At 39.2% G+C, this 16,684-nt stretch overlaps 1 protein-coding gene across 10 annotated transcripts in view; it reads right to left on the bottom strand.

Annotated features, from left to right (window-relative positions):
* mlip (muscular LMNA-interacting protein) overlaps nt 1-16,684 on the bottom strand; it is a 174,375-nt gene that overhangs the window by 24,151 nt on the left and 133,540 nt on the right. For 8 of the 10 annotated variants that reach the window (XM_043679432.2, XM_043679408.2, XM_043679424.2 and 5 more), the window contains 3 exons: nt 15,391-15,510; nt 13,821-14,051; nt 6,236-6,289 (listed from right to left, as the gene is read on the bottom strand). In XM_043679432.2, coding sequence (XP_043535367.1) covers nt 6,236-6,289; nt 13,821-14,051; nt 15,391-15,510 — 405 coding nt within the window. Of the gene's footprint in view, nt 1-6,235; nt 6,290-13,820; nt 14,052-15,293; nt 15,511-16,684 lie in introns of those variants that run through there. The other 2 variants (XM_087978422.1, XR_015752738.1) reach the window with 2 other exon arrangements.

The following is a 16,684-nucleotide window of genomic DNA, read 5'->3' as shown; positions in this document are numbered from 1 at the left end:
TTCATTCTACATGTGAAACACTGTGCAAAAAAACACTGTTCCTCATGTCTTTTTTTAAACCTTTCTCCTCTCACCTTAAAAAATATGTCCCTGAGTCTAGACATGGAAAGTGAATAGCCTGTGGGTACACTTGCAATAGCTATCTTGTGAAAACATCAACTCCTTTACTTGGAATGTAGGTCCACAAGTAGCATTTACTACCCATACTCAATCCATATGGTCATCATTCAGCATTGAATATTGTCATTGTGTGTATTCAGGCTTTTGAGTTTGGGCAGTCTCGCCATAGTGGGTAGATGGAATAGAAAAGGCTCAGATAGGATTATTTACTTTCCTCCTAGACCAGGAGGAGCAGGTCTGATCTTCATTCCCTCCCAAGGAAACCTTGGACCTTCTCTGCTCTGGACCTTACCCATTGCATTTCATGACCATGATTATTACCATTACTACTTACCAGAATACCAGGAACTGTCTTATTGAACACCACTATAGCCATCTGTCAGTTAAATATCAGCTCCCACTCACAAGCTGGGGAGTTATTCTCATCAGTTGCAGGCAGTAATCAAAGCTGGCCAGGAGCGGCATTTTTTTGGTCCTTGGTTACTGCTGGCATAAAATATCTCTGTTCATCTGCACCAATTCCATAATATCACACTCAGTGAGTCTTAAATTCCACAAAACCAAGTGACAGTAAAAGCTCAAAAGTAGATATTTATTCCACCAAATGTAATTCATATAACACGCTGTGAAGCAGTCAAGTAAACAAATTGTAACATTTTCACATTGTTGTGGAAAATGGGACCAATAGCTCATAACTGGACTGACATTTTCCACCACTGCCAATAATTCTTGTCTAGAAAATTCGGTGTTCACTGACAGAGTCTTTGGAATTCTCTTCCTCAAAAGGCAAGGGAAATGCAGAATCTTCAAATATTTTTAAGGCACAGGCTGACAGATTCATGATTACCAAAGAGATGGAAGATATGCAGGAATGGACAGCTCAGGTTAAATCAGATCAATCCTGATTTTATTAAATAGCAGAGCAGACTCAAATGAACAAGTGGCTTACCCTTGTTTCTTGTTGCTATGATATTATCAATGTTATCCTCCATTAAAGATTAATCAATTGTAATACAGTTATCTGGTCTGCGTAATATTTCACATTGAGTAAAACAAACAATCTTCTAAACTCTAGTTTGAGCAATCCAAGGTCACAGAGAAAATTCCTTGCTTGTGGCACAGAATCAATCTGCACCTGGCAATCTAACAATGTGCTTTGTCTTTAAAGAGATTATTCTGTCCATCTTTACTTTCAGTTGCCCATTACTGCGTGCAATCTGGAGACCATTTTATGCTAAAACCATAGCTACTGCTTGAATAGTCTAATCTGGATGCATTGAGACTCACTGTAATATGCTCAGCACCAACACAGATTGTATCAGGTGGTGAATAAATGTCAGCAATCAAGCTCTACACACTCTTTCTAAACTCAATTTTATTTCAACCAGAAGCGCACATCATGAATTCAGATGTGGAAGTCAGAGACCCTGCAAGGTAGACAATCTAGTGAGTCCACTGAGGCCCTGATGGGTTGTTCACAAAGTTCCTCTGAAGGAGAAAGAAAAAAATCTATTCTCGTTCAAATTGCTTTCACAGTGAGACAAGCAAAATTGAAGTACAGTACACATTTCATCCAGAGTGAACAGATGTGAGTTTGGTGAATGCAGATTTTTAAGTGCCAATATCATTCTAAAAATCAGGCGAGATCTGCAACTATTATTTAAGTGGCATATGTTGTGTTAGGAAAATAAAGTACATTAAGAAAGCAAATTAAATATTTTTAACAAATCAGGCAGGCATAAACAACCTCTATTGGAGAAAAACTGATTAGTTCAGGAGGTAATGAGTACAACCTGGTTGCTGCAATTCAACTGCAAAGAGGATGTATAACTAAAGGAAGCATATTAGTGGCCCAGTGTGGTAATGTCACTGGACCAGAAATCCAAGTTAATGTCCTGGGGACAACAGTTCAAATCTTATCATGACAATGGTTAAAATTTGAATTTAATTTTTAAAATCTCCAAAGCAATGTGGTTGACTCATCTATAATAAATGGTGGTCTAGCCAGGATACATATATCCTATGAATTACACTTTACTTCCAAGATGCCAATTATTCTATGATTAGCTTTCTATTTATATCAAGACTATGAAGAATTAAATCCCACAATACAGACAGTGAACAAGCATTTTCACTTTGAGTCACTGAAATCTGGGTGCAAAATGCAGTAAGTTTTAGATTTGCTTTTTTCCCCTTTAGTGCTTGAACTTCACATCACTTAATATTGCCATGATTGTATTACTGAACAAGTCAGATGCCAGAGTGAGACTTGGCTTGTAGACCATAAGTTTTATTTTTGTTTGACATGAAAGACAATCACTGAAGATGAAGCAGGCTTTTCATAACCAACATGGACATTTATTGAAGAAAAGAAAAAACACAAACTATAATATGCTAGACAAGAGGAACTGGAAAGAGGAACCTCGCTTATCCGAACAAGATGGGCATACATTACTTCGTTCGGATAATTGATTAAACGGTTAATCAATCCAATGCATCTCCTCTGGTGCTCGGAGTTTTCTGAAGGTTCCTTTTTCCTCTCTCTGCCTGCCTTGCTCCCCCTCTCTGTCTCAGGGTTCATTTCTGAGCAGACACACATTTGTGTGTAAAGGACTTGCAGCATTGCTCAAGCCTCACCCCATCTCCGCTCCCACCCTGCTCAGCCCCATCAGTTCAACGGAATTGATACAGGGAGTACTTGGTATGTCTGCTCCCCGTTCAGGAGACAAGCACAGCATGCGTGAGTCCCTGCCCCCGGGTTCTCCCCCCCCCCCCATCTGCCCCCCCCCCCCAACCTTGTCCAACCACACCCCCATCCGCCCCCACCCACATTCAGCCCCACCCCATCTGACCCATCCCCCTCTCCAGAGCAGACGGACTAGACATCAACAGTAAGACACTGCTGACTTTGGGAGGGTGAATCTCCAAATAGTGCGTGCGCGCGCACACATGCACACAACTTTTTATCAAGTTCCACCTCTGCCCTTAACAGGACAATGTTAGAGAGATTATCTGGGGAAGGTGGGGGGGTGGTGAGGGGGGGTGTTCAGGGTACACACCTATGTACAACTCCAGGGAAAGGGTTGGGAGAGAGAGGGAGGGCGGGAGGGCAGTCATTTGGAGACGGCGCCTGGGCTCCCATCGATGTTCATGATTGTTCTCGGCAGCATTTCAGTAAGCCAAGTTCACTTTTAGTCATTGTAAACAAAAGACACGAACGGTGTTAGAAATACGTCTTTGATGTAATGTTTCTATTAGGACCTTTCTTGGGGTGGCATGGTGGCTCAGTGGCTAGTACTGCTGCCTCATAGTGCCAGGGCCCCAGGTTCGATTCCAGCCTTGGGCGAATGTCTGTGTGGAGTTTGCACATTCTCCCCGTGTCTACAGAGGTTTCCTCCGGATTCCTTCCACAGTCCAAAGATGTGCAGGTCAGGTGAATTGGCCGTGCTAAATTGTTTATAGTTGTTAGGAGCATTAGTCAGAGGGGGGGTGGGTTACTCTTTGGAGGGTCAGTATGAACTTGTTGGGCCGAAGAGCCTGTTTTCATACTGTATCTTAAAAAAATCTTAAAAATCTTTAAAAAAAACCTTAAGATCTTCTTTGGATAATTTGATATTCGGATAATCGAGGTTCCTATGCATACGCTTTTGACACTTCGATCAATTTATGTATTAAAAACACTTTACCTAAGTGCTCTTGTTGGTGAGGTAGACAAAAAATATATAATTCAGTTTGTAGTTCAGCACAGTTGTATTTAAAAAAAATGTTCCTTACTAAAACCACCATGTGAGCATTTCCCAAATCCCCACAATATTTACTACCTATCTAGTTGCAACCGTCTGAGAAGAAATATTGCCCACAAATGATCCACATGTTTGAGCTGGGGGTTGGAATCTCCTTCACTCCGATGAAGGCCTGACTCTCTTCCATGAAGGAGGGTCTCACAGGTAAAGGTGGATCTTCTTCATTTGCCGCACAGTTCTCTGCTACAAGTGTGACTGAAAAGGGTGGCTTCTAGGAATGTGTTTTTATCCCATTTGCACTGGACTTTCCAGAATGTTCTGTGGCCTTTGGCCAATTGAGATCATGAGCAGGATTCAAAGCATCCAATGGGGTCACACAAAAACCCTTCACTATTACCATGCCCAAAAGATGTAAAGTGCTTATCCTCAGGCACTGGCTCGAAGTCAAGGTGCCAGAAAGTCTGATTGATACTTCTCTAACACACAACCCTCAGGCTGGTTGCAACTGGTTCCCTCTGAATCTTTTTAAACCTCTTTGCTACTGTTTAATTTAGTTTGGTCATTTTTCTGTCAGGTCTGGTTTCTCCAAATTTGGGTCAATTTAAAATGTCCAATTTTGAACCTGTGGTCATTCCATCACAAACAATTGCAGCCATCTCATGACAAACATAAAATAAGGATATCCCTCTTTCATTCCAACAACTGCCTTCCAGACACTCAAATCTCAAGGAAGAGTCTACGCTACTTCCACACTATATCTTTTTGCTCCATTGATACAGCTATAAGCAGTTTTCTTTCAGCAAATTGCTGCACTTTGGCCTATTCCTTTTCCTTCAGTTACTGTCTCTGAAAAACTGCTAATTCGGCTCACTATTCCTAAACATGGGATCCCGAAACTCAACATTATAGATTGTGTTCTTTTGAAATCCCTCACAACTTTCCACTTCAAGAGCTTTCTTCCTACTGATTTCTAAGCTGCTCAGTACTTTCCCTCAGCCCTAACTGCTTGGAGATGGCTAATAATAACAGCTTTGCTATTATGAACTGCTTCCCCTCACATGAACATACTTCTGACACTTTCTTTCTCCCTCTGGTGGCCTCCGCTATTCAACAAACACCTTAGTAATTATGCCCCGAAGTGGCTTACTGCTCATTTAGTAAAGCCGGATGATTTGACATAAATATTGTTTTGAACGCAATGTCCAAAATGACATTCTGACATTCAGAGAAAAAGGTGAGATCTTCCCTGAACAAATTAAAAGAATCCATTTTCTTCCATTTTTGAACCCAGCCTTTCAAATAATAGTAAATGTTATGAATCTTTACAGCAATGCCACATTTCACATGAAATAATTCAACTGGACAGTATTTTAGAATGTTACAACATGGTAACTTGATATCTGCTCAACCTGGATTAGGTAACCACCTAATGTTTTCAGTTCCAGCAAAAATAATCCCTCATCCCTGGTAACATCTTGGTAAAACTCTCTCATACTCTTTCTAAGGTTTATACACCTTTCTGAAGTGTAGTCCCAGAATTGTTGACATTTTTTTATTTGAAGCCAAATCATTGATTTACATAGGTTGAGATGGTTCTCTCTGCAAATTCAATACATCTATTTATAAATTCAATCCTACCTACTTTGCCAAACCATTTTATCAATTTGTCCTGACATTTTTATGGGTTTGTCTGTATGGATATTGTATGGATATCTCATCTATACTTTGCAAAACTGTGTAATGCATGGTAATATGGTATACTATTCATATTAGATTAATCAAAATGTATCACTTTATACTTTTCCACAGTGAGCTTCATCTGTTATACTTCTTCAAATTTTAATCTGTCATCCGAGAGATGATAACAGGGTTCATCATTATCTGTTACTCCAGCAAGTTTTACATTAGCTGCAAAATTTAGAATTCTGCTCTTTACATCTGAGACCAAGTCATTTATAAACTTGAAAACAATGTTGAACTCAAAGCTGACTGCAAAACACATCCCAAACTGAGAAGTACCCTCATATCTAAAATAAGTCAAATAATTAGTCTCTTTAAAATACCACAAACAGGCAAAACTGATTAATTCAATCAGGGTGTGGCTCACAACTGGCTTGGTAAATCAGCATTCAAAGTCATGGGAACTCAATTTATACTGCAAATAATGTATGAGATTTTGTGTATCAGTTTGGCCAATTTTAGATAAATTGCATTGATAAATCTGCAGTTTCACTCAAACCCAACGGCAATACCTCATTAAATCCTTCAAAGAGAAAAACTGAAGTTTCGAAAACATTTTGAAAACATTTCAAGGATTGCAAACAAAATAAATTATTAAAGCCAAGTTTCAGAGTCCAGAATGACTAATTTACCTCATTGATCCCCAGAGCTTCGTTTTCATGGATTGTGGTTATTGAGTGACGCGGCTTCACGACATAGAAATGGAAAATGACAATAAAAATGAAAGTGTGGCATTCAAACGGTTTTTCAAACACTAGAGCAAATTGACAAACATTGTCAGCTATATTTTATGCACATTCTGGGCTTTTCTTTTAATTCATTCCTTTAAGTTTATTAGCATTGAAACAACAACTGAACAATTAATTGAGGGAAACCAAAATAAGTTAGTCACATTAAGACAGAAAGTGTACAACTAACTTGGATAGTTAACCAGCAGTCACTCACCCTTCTGTGTAAGTCATATCTTGTGATTGTGCATAATATATCCTCAGATGAATTATGCAGTTACAGTTAATTACTTGAAGAACTGCACATGCAGTTTTGTCTTTAGTTGCTGCTAGCCAAATTGCTGCAATCTCATCGATTGCAGGATGATAATGTGGTCAGAAATTTCCTTTGATTTGCTCTGCAGAATAATAACTCATTATAGCGGGTGAATGAGTGCAGTATTTAACGTTTCAGTCCTAGTAAAAATTCACAGGTACTTTAGAATGATGCCAAAAGCATATGAACTCCATCCAGAAATATGCTCGCTGATATCTTGAAGCTCGAGACAACAGAAACCTTCAGTGGGGACAAATTCCTGGTAACAGGAGATAAAAATTACTCAACTTTTTGTTTCTTTTTCCACTTCCAGCTTTCTCTTCCTCCCTTAGCTTGATACCTGTACCAAACACCCTCCAATTCTTTGCTCAATTGGACATTTCCCATTTAGTAGCTTTTAAATTGGTAGCAGTTGAGTCTGAGACAACAAAGAAGCGCTTGGTGAAGCACTGACCTTATCCTAATCAATTTGACACATACACACAACATTTTCCAGCAGGAACAACTGGATATCAAAGATGGTCAATTTGCATAATTTTCCCATTCCTAATTGAAGACACAGAGGGCAATTAGAAAAGTTGCAGAGAAGAGTGACTAGAATGAGACCAAGAATTTTGTATTTTAGGTCCCAGAAAGGGCGGAGAAGCAGGTATTGGCCCTTTAAATTAGGAAAGGAGAAGGGGAGACTCAATAGTGACATTTGTAGTCACAAATAGCTTTAATAAAGTGACTGCGAAAGAAACTGGTTCCATTTGTAGGAGGATCAGCAACGAGAAGATATGGAACCAAGGCAATTGGCAAAAGAATACATGGTGAGATGAGGAGAATGTCTTTTATCTAGCGAGTCATGATGGTCTGGAAGGCAGTTAGGTGTGGTAATGGAAATAGAATCAACAGTAACTTTCAAAAAGGAATTTACTTAGTGCTATACAACAGGCATGTCGTACTTACAGATACGGGGTTAATGAAGGTGATTGCCATGTACAGTCTGGTTTATGGCATCATAATATTTCTACTATGGCATTTACGGTTATTGTTTATTTGATTAATCAAGCAGAAAATAGAATGCACTCAGTTATATATGAACTAAATTGAAAATGAAAACCACCGTCTGTAAATATTTGTGTCAGTATGTATCACCAAGTTTTGAAAAGTCAAGAATTGTCATATTATCAAGGAGAGGAAAACTGTTGAGTGGAATGATACATAATGAATAAAAGAATTAGATCTAGGAGCTGCTAGGTCTAGACAGAATGAATGGTTGGGACTGCCATTGGTGTGTGCAGGAAGCAATACCTAGATACCATGCAAAGCTGGCAACAACTGACACAGAAACTTACTTACACAGCCCTCCGTTAGTAGGAATTGTTAGTAGTTTTCTCTCTCCTGAGATCCTGCTCTCTTTTATGCAAGTCTGCTTTCATCATTTCTTTCCTCAAAAATTTACCCCTCTGTACCTGAAAAATACCATCTCAAATCCAAACTCCCTTTTCTTCTCCACAATCCTTGTGTGAATTGTCACTTTTCAAATCTGTGCTCATCTTTCCTACAATTTTATGTTTAAATTCCTTCAGTCTGATTACCGCATGGAAATAGGTCTTGTTGAAGTTAGGAATGAAACTATTTGTGACTTTGACTACAGTAAGCTCTCTCCTTCCTTCTTGGTCTATCAGCAGCCTTTGACAAAGTCAACATCATCTTCCTCTAATGTCTCTCCGCTGTCATCTGGCGGGGTTAAACATCCCTGGCTAGGAGCCATTATTACCCATATAATCAATTAGAGAATCACCTGCAATTGCTTCTGTTCCTATCCTCACTGTTACTTCTGGACATCTCCAACAATCCATCCTTGGTTAATTTCTACTTCTGCTCAAAGATATCATCCAGAAACATAACACTGGACTTTACATGTATGCCAATTACACTCAGCTATACCTCAATGTCACTTCCATGGAACCTGCAATTGTCTCTAATTTGTTAGGCATCCAATATTGGATCAGTAGGAATTTCCTCCAGTTAAGTACTGAGATGATATTCCCTGTTCATTGTTTACAGCATGATAACAGTCTTAAGATGACAAAGAGCTTTTGCAACCTTGGTGTTGTATTTGACCAGGCGGGCTACCTCCTTCCACTTCCACAACATTGATTGACTCAAGGCGTTGCCACAACTCACCAGTTGCTAAAACGTTATCTATGCCTTTGTTATTTCTTGACTCGAGACTTGAGAGTCCAGAGCCAGTACATCCCTGTTAGGGTGAAAGGCAAGCCTGGCAGGTGAATGGAATGCTGGATGACTAGAGAAATTGAGATTTTGGTTTAAGTAAACGAAGGAAGCATATGTCAGGTATAGGCAGCACAGATCGAGTGAATCTTTAGAAGAGTATAAAGACAGTAGGAGTATACTTAGAACATAGAACATTATAGCACAGTACAAGACCTTCGGCCCTCTATGTTGCGCTGTCCTGTGATACCAATCTGAAGCCCAACTAACCTACACTATTCCATTTTCATCCATATGCCTATGCAATGACCATTTAAATGCCATTAAAGTTGGCGAGTATACTACTGTTGCAGGCAGGGCGTTCCACGCTCCTACTACTCTCTGAGTAAAGAAACTACAGCTGACATCTATCACCGCTCAATTTAAAGTCATGCCCTCTTGTACTATCCATCATCATCCGAGGAAAAAGGCTCTCACTGTCCACCCTATCTAACCATCTGATTATCTTATATGTCTCAATTAAGTCACCAATCAACCTCCTTCTCTCCAATGAAAACAGACTCAAGCCTCTCAGCCTTTCCTCGTAAGGCCTTCTCTCCGTATGAGGCAACATCCTAGTAAAAGACTTAAGAGGAAAATCAGGAGGGCATAAAGGGGAGATGAGATAGCTTTGGCAAAAAGGGTTAAGGAAAATCCAAAGGGATTTTATTAATACATTAAGGACAAAAGGGTAACGAGAGAGAGAGAGACTAGCACCCCTCAAAGAACAGCAAGGCTGCCTGTGTGTGGAACCATAGGAGATGGGGGAGATTCTAAATGAGTATTTTGCATCAGTTTTTACTGTGGAGAAGGACATGGAAGATTTTGAATTTGGGAAGTGGTGGTGCTAGATGTCTTAAAATGCATAAAGGTGGATAAATCCCCAAGACCTGATCAGGTACACTCTAGAACTCTGTGGGAAGCTAGGGAAGTGAACGTTGGGCCCCTTGCTGAGATATTTGTATCATCAATAGTCACAGATGAGGTGTCGGACGATTAGATGTTGGCTAATGTGAGGCCACTATTTAGGAAAGGTGGTAAGGAAAGGCCAAGGAACTACAGACTGGTGAGCCTGATATCATTGGTGGGCAAGTTGTTGGAGGAAATCCTGGGGGACAGGATTTGCATGTATTTGGAAAGGCAAGGACTGATTAGGGATAGTCAACATGGCTTTGATCGTGAAAAATCAGGTCTCACAAACTTAATTTAATTTTTTGAAGAAGTAACAAGAGGATTGATGAAGACAAAGTGGTGGGCATTGTCTATATGAACTTCATTAAGGGGTTGACAAAGTTCTTCATGGTAGACTGGTTAGCAAGGTTAGATCTCATGGAATACAGAGAGAACTAGCTCAAAGGAAGAAGACAGAGGGTAGTGGTGGAGGGCTGCCTTTCAGACTGGAGGCCTATGACCAGTGATGTGTCACAAGGATCGGTGCTGGGTCCACTGCTTTTTGTCATTTATATAAATGGCTTGGATGTAAACTTAGGAGATATTGTTAGTAAATTGCAGATGACACCAAAAGTGGACAGGGGAGAAGGTTAACTCAGAGTACAATGGGATCTTGACCAGATGGGCCAATGGGCTGAGGAGTGGCAGGTGTTGTTGAATTTAGATAAATGTGAGGTGCTGCATTTTGGAAAGGCTAATCAGGGCAGGATTTATACATTTAATGGTAAGGTCCTGGGGTGTGTTGCTGAACAAAGAGACCTTGGAGTGCAGGTTCATAGTTCCTTGAAAGTGGAGTCGCAAGTAGATAGGATAGTGAAGGAGGTGTTTGGTATGCTTTCCTTTATTGATTGGAGCATTGAGTATAAGAGTTGGGAGGTCATGTTGCGGCTGTACAGGACAATGATTAGGCCACTTTTTGAATATTGTATGCAATTCTGGTATCCCTGTTACAGGAAGGATGTTGTGAAACTTGAAAGGGTTCAGAAAAGATTTACAAGGATGTTGCCAGGATTGGGAGAGGCTGAATAGGGTGGGGCTGTTTTCGCTGGAGTGTCGAAGACTATGGGGTGACCTTATAGAGGATTATAAAATCATGAGGGGTGTGGGTAGGATGAATAGACAAGGTCCTTTCCCTGGGGTGGGGGAATCCGGAACTAGAGGGCATAGTTTTAGGGTGAGGGGGGAAACATTAAAAGGGACCTAAGGGCAACTTTTTCATGCAGAGAGTGGTGCACGTATGGAATGAGCTGGCAGAGGATGTGGTGGAGGCTAGTACAACATTTAAAAGGCATCTGGATGGGTATATGAATAGGAAGAGCTTAAAGGAATATGGGCCAAGTGCTGGCAAATGGGACCAGATTAGTTTAGGATATCTGGTCGGCATGGACGAGGTGGACTGATGGGTCTGTTTCTGTGCTGTACATCTCTATGACTCTGTGACTATTACAGAATACACCTTGCCTTCCTTCAATGGAGGGATGAGAATTTTAGAATATGAGGCATTACTTAACCAAGGGTAAATATTTGTTAAGGATCATGGTGTGATTATTGAACAAGATTTGGGATGAATTAGTATAGGGACAGCAGAGTTTTGGATGGCCTCCAGTTTACAAAGGGAGAACATACGAGGCCAGCCATAAGTGTGTTTGAATAGTCAAGTCTAAAAAATAAGTTCGGATGAGAGTTTCTGCAGCAGGTTAGCGGATGTCAGGACAAACTGAGGTAGAAACAGATGGTCATAGTAATAGTGCAGACATGTGCTGAAAAATTAATTTTGGGTTAAATAACAATCAAAGCCAGTGAACAGCCTGACTCAGCCATAGATAGTTTTCAGAGAGATGGATGGAGTCAGCTATAAGGAAACAAAAACTTTGGGCTGAAGATATTAGCTTCCATTTTCCAAATATTTAACTCTGGAGTAACATCTGCTTTGGACAAAGTGAGGACTGCTGGATCTTTGGGAAGAAGTCTGACAATTTAGAGATAGTAGAAGAGTCAAGGGAAATGATAGCAAAGTAGAGCTGGCTGTCATCAATATTCATATGAAACACTTTGTCTCCACATGATGTCATTGTGCAGCATATAGATGAGAAATAGGAGGGAGACAAGCATAGATCCTTCCTTGCAGGATACCAGAGGAAACAATGAGGGAGCAGAGAGTTATTGCATGTGATTTTCTAACTGTTGCTGCAATTCGATAGATAAGAATGAAATTGGTGAGCATGCTTTCACATAGTTGGATACCAGCAACACTTTGCTTGGCAATAATAACTTTAGACAAGCCAGAAAGTCCCAAATATTTGGTCTGTGCTGAATTTACAGATCTCGGACACTCAGATAGCATTTAAACGGCTAGCACAGTAGTTCACACTGTTGCCTCAAAGCACCAGAGGTCTGGGTTTAATTCCAGCCATTTATGCCTGTGTGAAGTTTGCACATTCTCCCCATATCAGCATGGGTTTCTATTGGGTGCTGCAGGTTTCCTCTCACAGTCAAAAGATGTGTAGGTCAGTGTCTTATCCATGGGAAATGCAGGGTTATAGGTATAGACTGGGGGATCTAGGACTAGGTGAAATGTTCTCAGGAGGGGAGATGCAGACTCAATATGCTGAATGGCCTCTTTCTACACTGTAGGGATTCTATGATTCTAACATGGTTCAGTTCGCCTCAATATCACTGACCGCAGATCCCATCTAGTAGTCCTCACTTGACAATAGAGCAAGACTGAAATGAAACTGAGTTTGGGCTTTGTTGTGACAGCTAAGTTCCTCCCTTACTCCAGATACCAGTGAATAGTCAGTCTGTACTCAATATTGAAGTTAACACATGAAGAGGAATCACTTAATTAAAGTGTTAACCTAATCCTGCAGAATTATATCACAGTATTATTTCAAGCACAGTAAAAGAAAAGAAAATTGGAGCCAAAAAATTCAAAATGATTCAGTTATAGGGTAAAAGTGATACAGATTAAAGTGACTTGTAAGCTTTCTCTATTCACACCTGGCCATATTTCTTGATGCTTTTCAGTTAAAAATTCTTAGATAGGATTGCCAGCTCAATTTATAACAGGCGACTTCAAGCACCAAAAGGATTGGCATTTTGTTGCAATGGGTAACAATTGGCTGTGTGTCTGATGAGTTAAGTGATGAGGTAGTGACCAAGCATCGTCAAAAATTGCCTCTATAAGTGAGAAGATTGTCGAAGCAGGAACAAATTTTAGCTTGCAAAAGATTTAAGAAAGCAGTGATGGAAGAAATACTGTGAAACACAGAAAGAAGCAGGAGCGACCAATAATCCACTTTGGAAACTTATCGATAACCAATTTGTAGGAAGTGGAATACGTTCACATACTTTTGCTTCCTACACATTAACTGCAGAATTCCTTTAGTATTTTTAGGAATTTTTTTAATCCTCCAACAGAAGTAAAATTAACCCTTCTAATCAAACACTGCGCTAGATGGGGAGTGCTTCAATATCACATCGCAGACACTGTATTTTTAATACATTTCCAACTAATCCCACAGTTACTTGAAGGAGAAACTAGACACTGAAAAGGCAATGCTGTTTTCATTGTGTAAGGTTACATAAATCTAGACTGTGAAATATTAAATATGTTTACATAACCAAGCAGTTCATGCAGTCAGCAAATACAAGTGTAGCTTCCATCTGACATGTATTTTCTGAGAAACATGTTTGAATCTTCCTTCTCAAATTGTCTAGCAAGTTACTTATCTATATTAAGGCTAACAATTCACCACCACAGTCTTATACACATCCGAAATGGGAAATAAATACTGGCCTTACTGGCAATTCCCATATCCCTCAGATGATTTTGTTTTAAAAATGCATGTTATTTCTTTGCTTACTAATATCCATGCAAAATATGAACTCAGTTGAGTGAAACAATTACGCAGAAAAACACTTCAAAGCACAAGAAAGCATCACTGATCAGCTTCTCACCTTAATGTACAGGGAGTGGAGACTGCGAGAGAGGTTAGAGGTCATGTAGTAGTTACATGGGGCAATAGGAGAGAAACGAATTTGTGATCCAGAGGTTAGACAAGTGACAGGTGAGAGTGACAGTGGAATTGACTGGGATGTGTCTTGAGAGCACAGCATGGGCTGGTACGTTTTGTGGCACAAACTGGGATGTGAGACAGAAGTTAAGATGGTGGATAATGGGCACAGCCACTGTTGAAGAAGAGCAAATAATAAAACAGATGGAACAACATTTTGAATGAACTCCTGCACTCAGTTTAAAAAAAAGAACCTCAAAATGTTAATGGACATAAGCTGGTCTAAAATAATGTATATAAAAGGTTTTTTTTGAATGAAAACGTCTGGCAAAATATCTCAATAAAATTCACAATGGAAATTTAATTCTACAAAAGACTATTAGACAGAACACGTGTCAGTAACAATCAACAGAAAATACTTGTTATGCAATTCTAATAGAAAATTAAACAAACATGAAATTTGATCATAATTTGACCCTGTGCAAAAAAGGATATTGAGTATGTATAAGTACCACATAGCAAATAGTATCAGATGAATATCATTAAAATTGCAGAAAATAGTTTTGAGATAAAGTGAAACTGAACTGAACAAATTGTTTTTCTACAGCATATCTATTATACCGAGGAGTGAAGAGACATTTGTAACTATATTTTATATCAGAGCTGAATTTTGGAAAGCACCTTTTTTGCTATCTAATTAACCTCACCTGCACTTGTCAACTGTCTAATGGGTAACTTGTTCAACAGATAATTTGGGAAAATAGTTAAAGGACAAATTAAGCAAAATAATTTTTAAATTACCACTTTTGCTTTTCAGTTCATTATCTTTTAGATATAGCACATCACCCTAATACAAACACATTAACTTTTCACTAAACTTTCTTCAAAGTGCATGAACCTTCATTGAAAATGCTGCTGCCACACAAGACGCATAATGGCTATTAAAGGAATTTTACACTCAGGAAGGAGCTAATGTTATACATCACAGTTTTGATTACAGTGGTAGTTCAAATCAATGATGTAACAATATTAATCCACCACCAGTCACATTGTATTAGACTACACGCTTGGATCCAAATTCATGTACTTTTCCAGACAGTGTTAGATATTTTATTTTTGGTACAGAATATTAAATAAAGTCAGTGCCACAGAAATAGCAGATACTGGTCCCACTTCGTCAGATTTAAAATATTAACTTTAAAATATTAAAATAAAATGTAAAGAATTTGCTATTAATAGTATAGCACAACACAAATGGCCGAGTTCAAACTATCACTTGCCAGTGAATAACAGCATCAATTACAAATTCACATTTTAACTGTCTGCTTCAATTAGGTTGAAATCACTATAAAACAGAGTGTTAAGTAAGGGTATATATGAATAGGATAAAACAGCAAGCAGACAAAATTTCACTCACATTGCATGTCTTTAAAGGATAATTCGGGATCATAATAAAGAGAATATTTGATGGTTCAGTGCAACTTGTTCCAGCTTCAGCTTTTGAAGCTGCATACCTCAGTGTCACCAAATTCTTCAGGGTGCTTTCTAAACAGGTTATGACAAGTTTCTTCAATCTTTGGAACTGCAGGCACCTTCTGAACAGCGGTAATTGGACGAATCACACCAGGTCTAGTCTGGACACAAAAGGTGAAAGAAAAATAATGCTGATTTAATATGGGAGTGTCCTGTTCATAGAATAATCCATAGTGATTAAAATTACACAAATTATCTCAAAAGGCTTAAAATTATTCCATGGCATACTTGAAATTATGTTAACTATCATTTAATAAAAATAGGTCAGAAAATATCTTGCATGAACATCTGTTCAAAATAAATCTCAAATAAATAATCATATGCATTAATGAAAGAGGAATAGAAGATGTAGAGGAAGAAAAGATGCAAGAGAGAGGAAGAGAAAGAGAAATGTCTTTCGGTGAAGGGTGATAAATCTTTGAAGAAAGAAACAGAGAAAATGCTTCAAAACCCAATATGACTCTTCTTCTATCCTAAATAGTTATAACTAGACTCAAAATGTTAATTCTTTTTCTCTCTCCACTGATGCTGCAAAAGCTGCTGAACTTGTTTAGCACTTCAGTGTTTAGCACCTTCTGATATTGTCCAAACATGTCATTTAGAGGATACCACAGGGATTAATCAACATATGATGACAGCAGGCACAGTTTAGCTGCAGCAAGGTTGGAGAAAGTCAGAAATCACATGACACCAGGTTATAGTCCAACAGGTTTAATTGAAATCAAAGCACAACCCCTTCGTCAGGTGAAGTGAGAGGGAAGTTCACAGAACACAGAATTTATGGGCAGAGAGATCAAAAGACCATACTAATGGTGTGTCGAATACTCAGTCTCTGCAGGTGACCAGGGGTGTTAGATGGTGTGAACGAAGTGTCAACAGCTGAATAATTGTTCCTCAGATTTCACAGTGGCAGCCAGCAGTTCAGACACTGACCAAGCTTGTCATTTGGAGGATAGCACTTGGATTAATCAGCATGTGTTGAGTCCAGTCACAGCTTAGCTGCAGCAAGGCTGGAGGGCAGGGGGAGCAAGCATAAGGTTGCCAAGGGGAGAGGTCTCATATGGGATATGCTACAGAGCATTCAGATGATGGTTAATGGGCCAGGGTACACAATACTGTACAATATGTTTGGGATCTGCAAGGGTTGACTGATTTTACAAGGTAAGCTCTGCTAATCAAGTCTGTTCTGGGAAGAGCTACAATTGCAAAAGTGTATTCTACCTTTTGCTGTTCAGTTCCAGTAATGAACCTACAAATAAAAGCAAAAGGCACAAT

This window comes from Chiloscyllium plagiosum, unplaced genomic scaffold (genome assembly GCF_037043375.1).
Source record: "Chiloscyllium plagiosum isolate Xiang-an unplaced genomic scaffold, Cpla_swu_hap1 HiC_scaffold_3, whole genome shotgun sequence".
Taxonomy (NCBI): Eukaryota; Metazoa; Chordata; class Chondrichthyes; order Orectolobiformes; family Hemiscylliidae; genus Chiloscyllium; species Chiloscyllium plagiosum.
The sequence above is the reverse complement of the archived record's forward strand: the minus strand, read 5'-3'. Positions and strand labels throughout refer to the sequence as shown.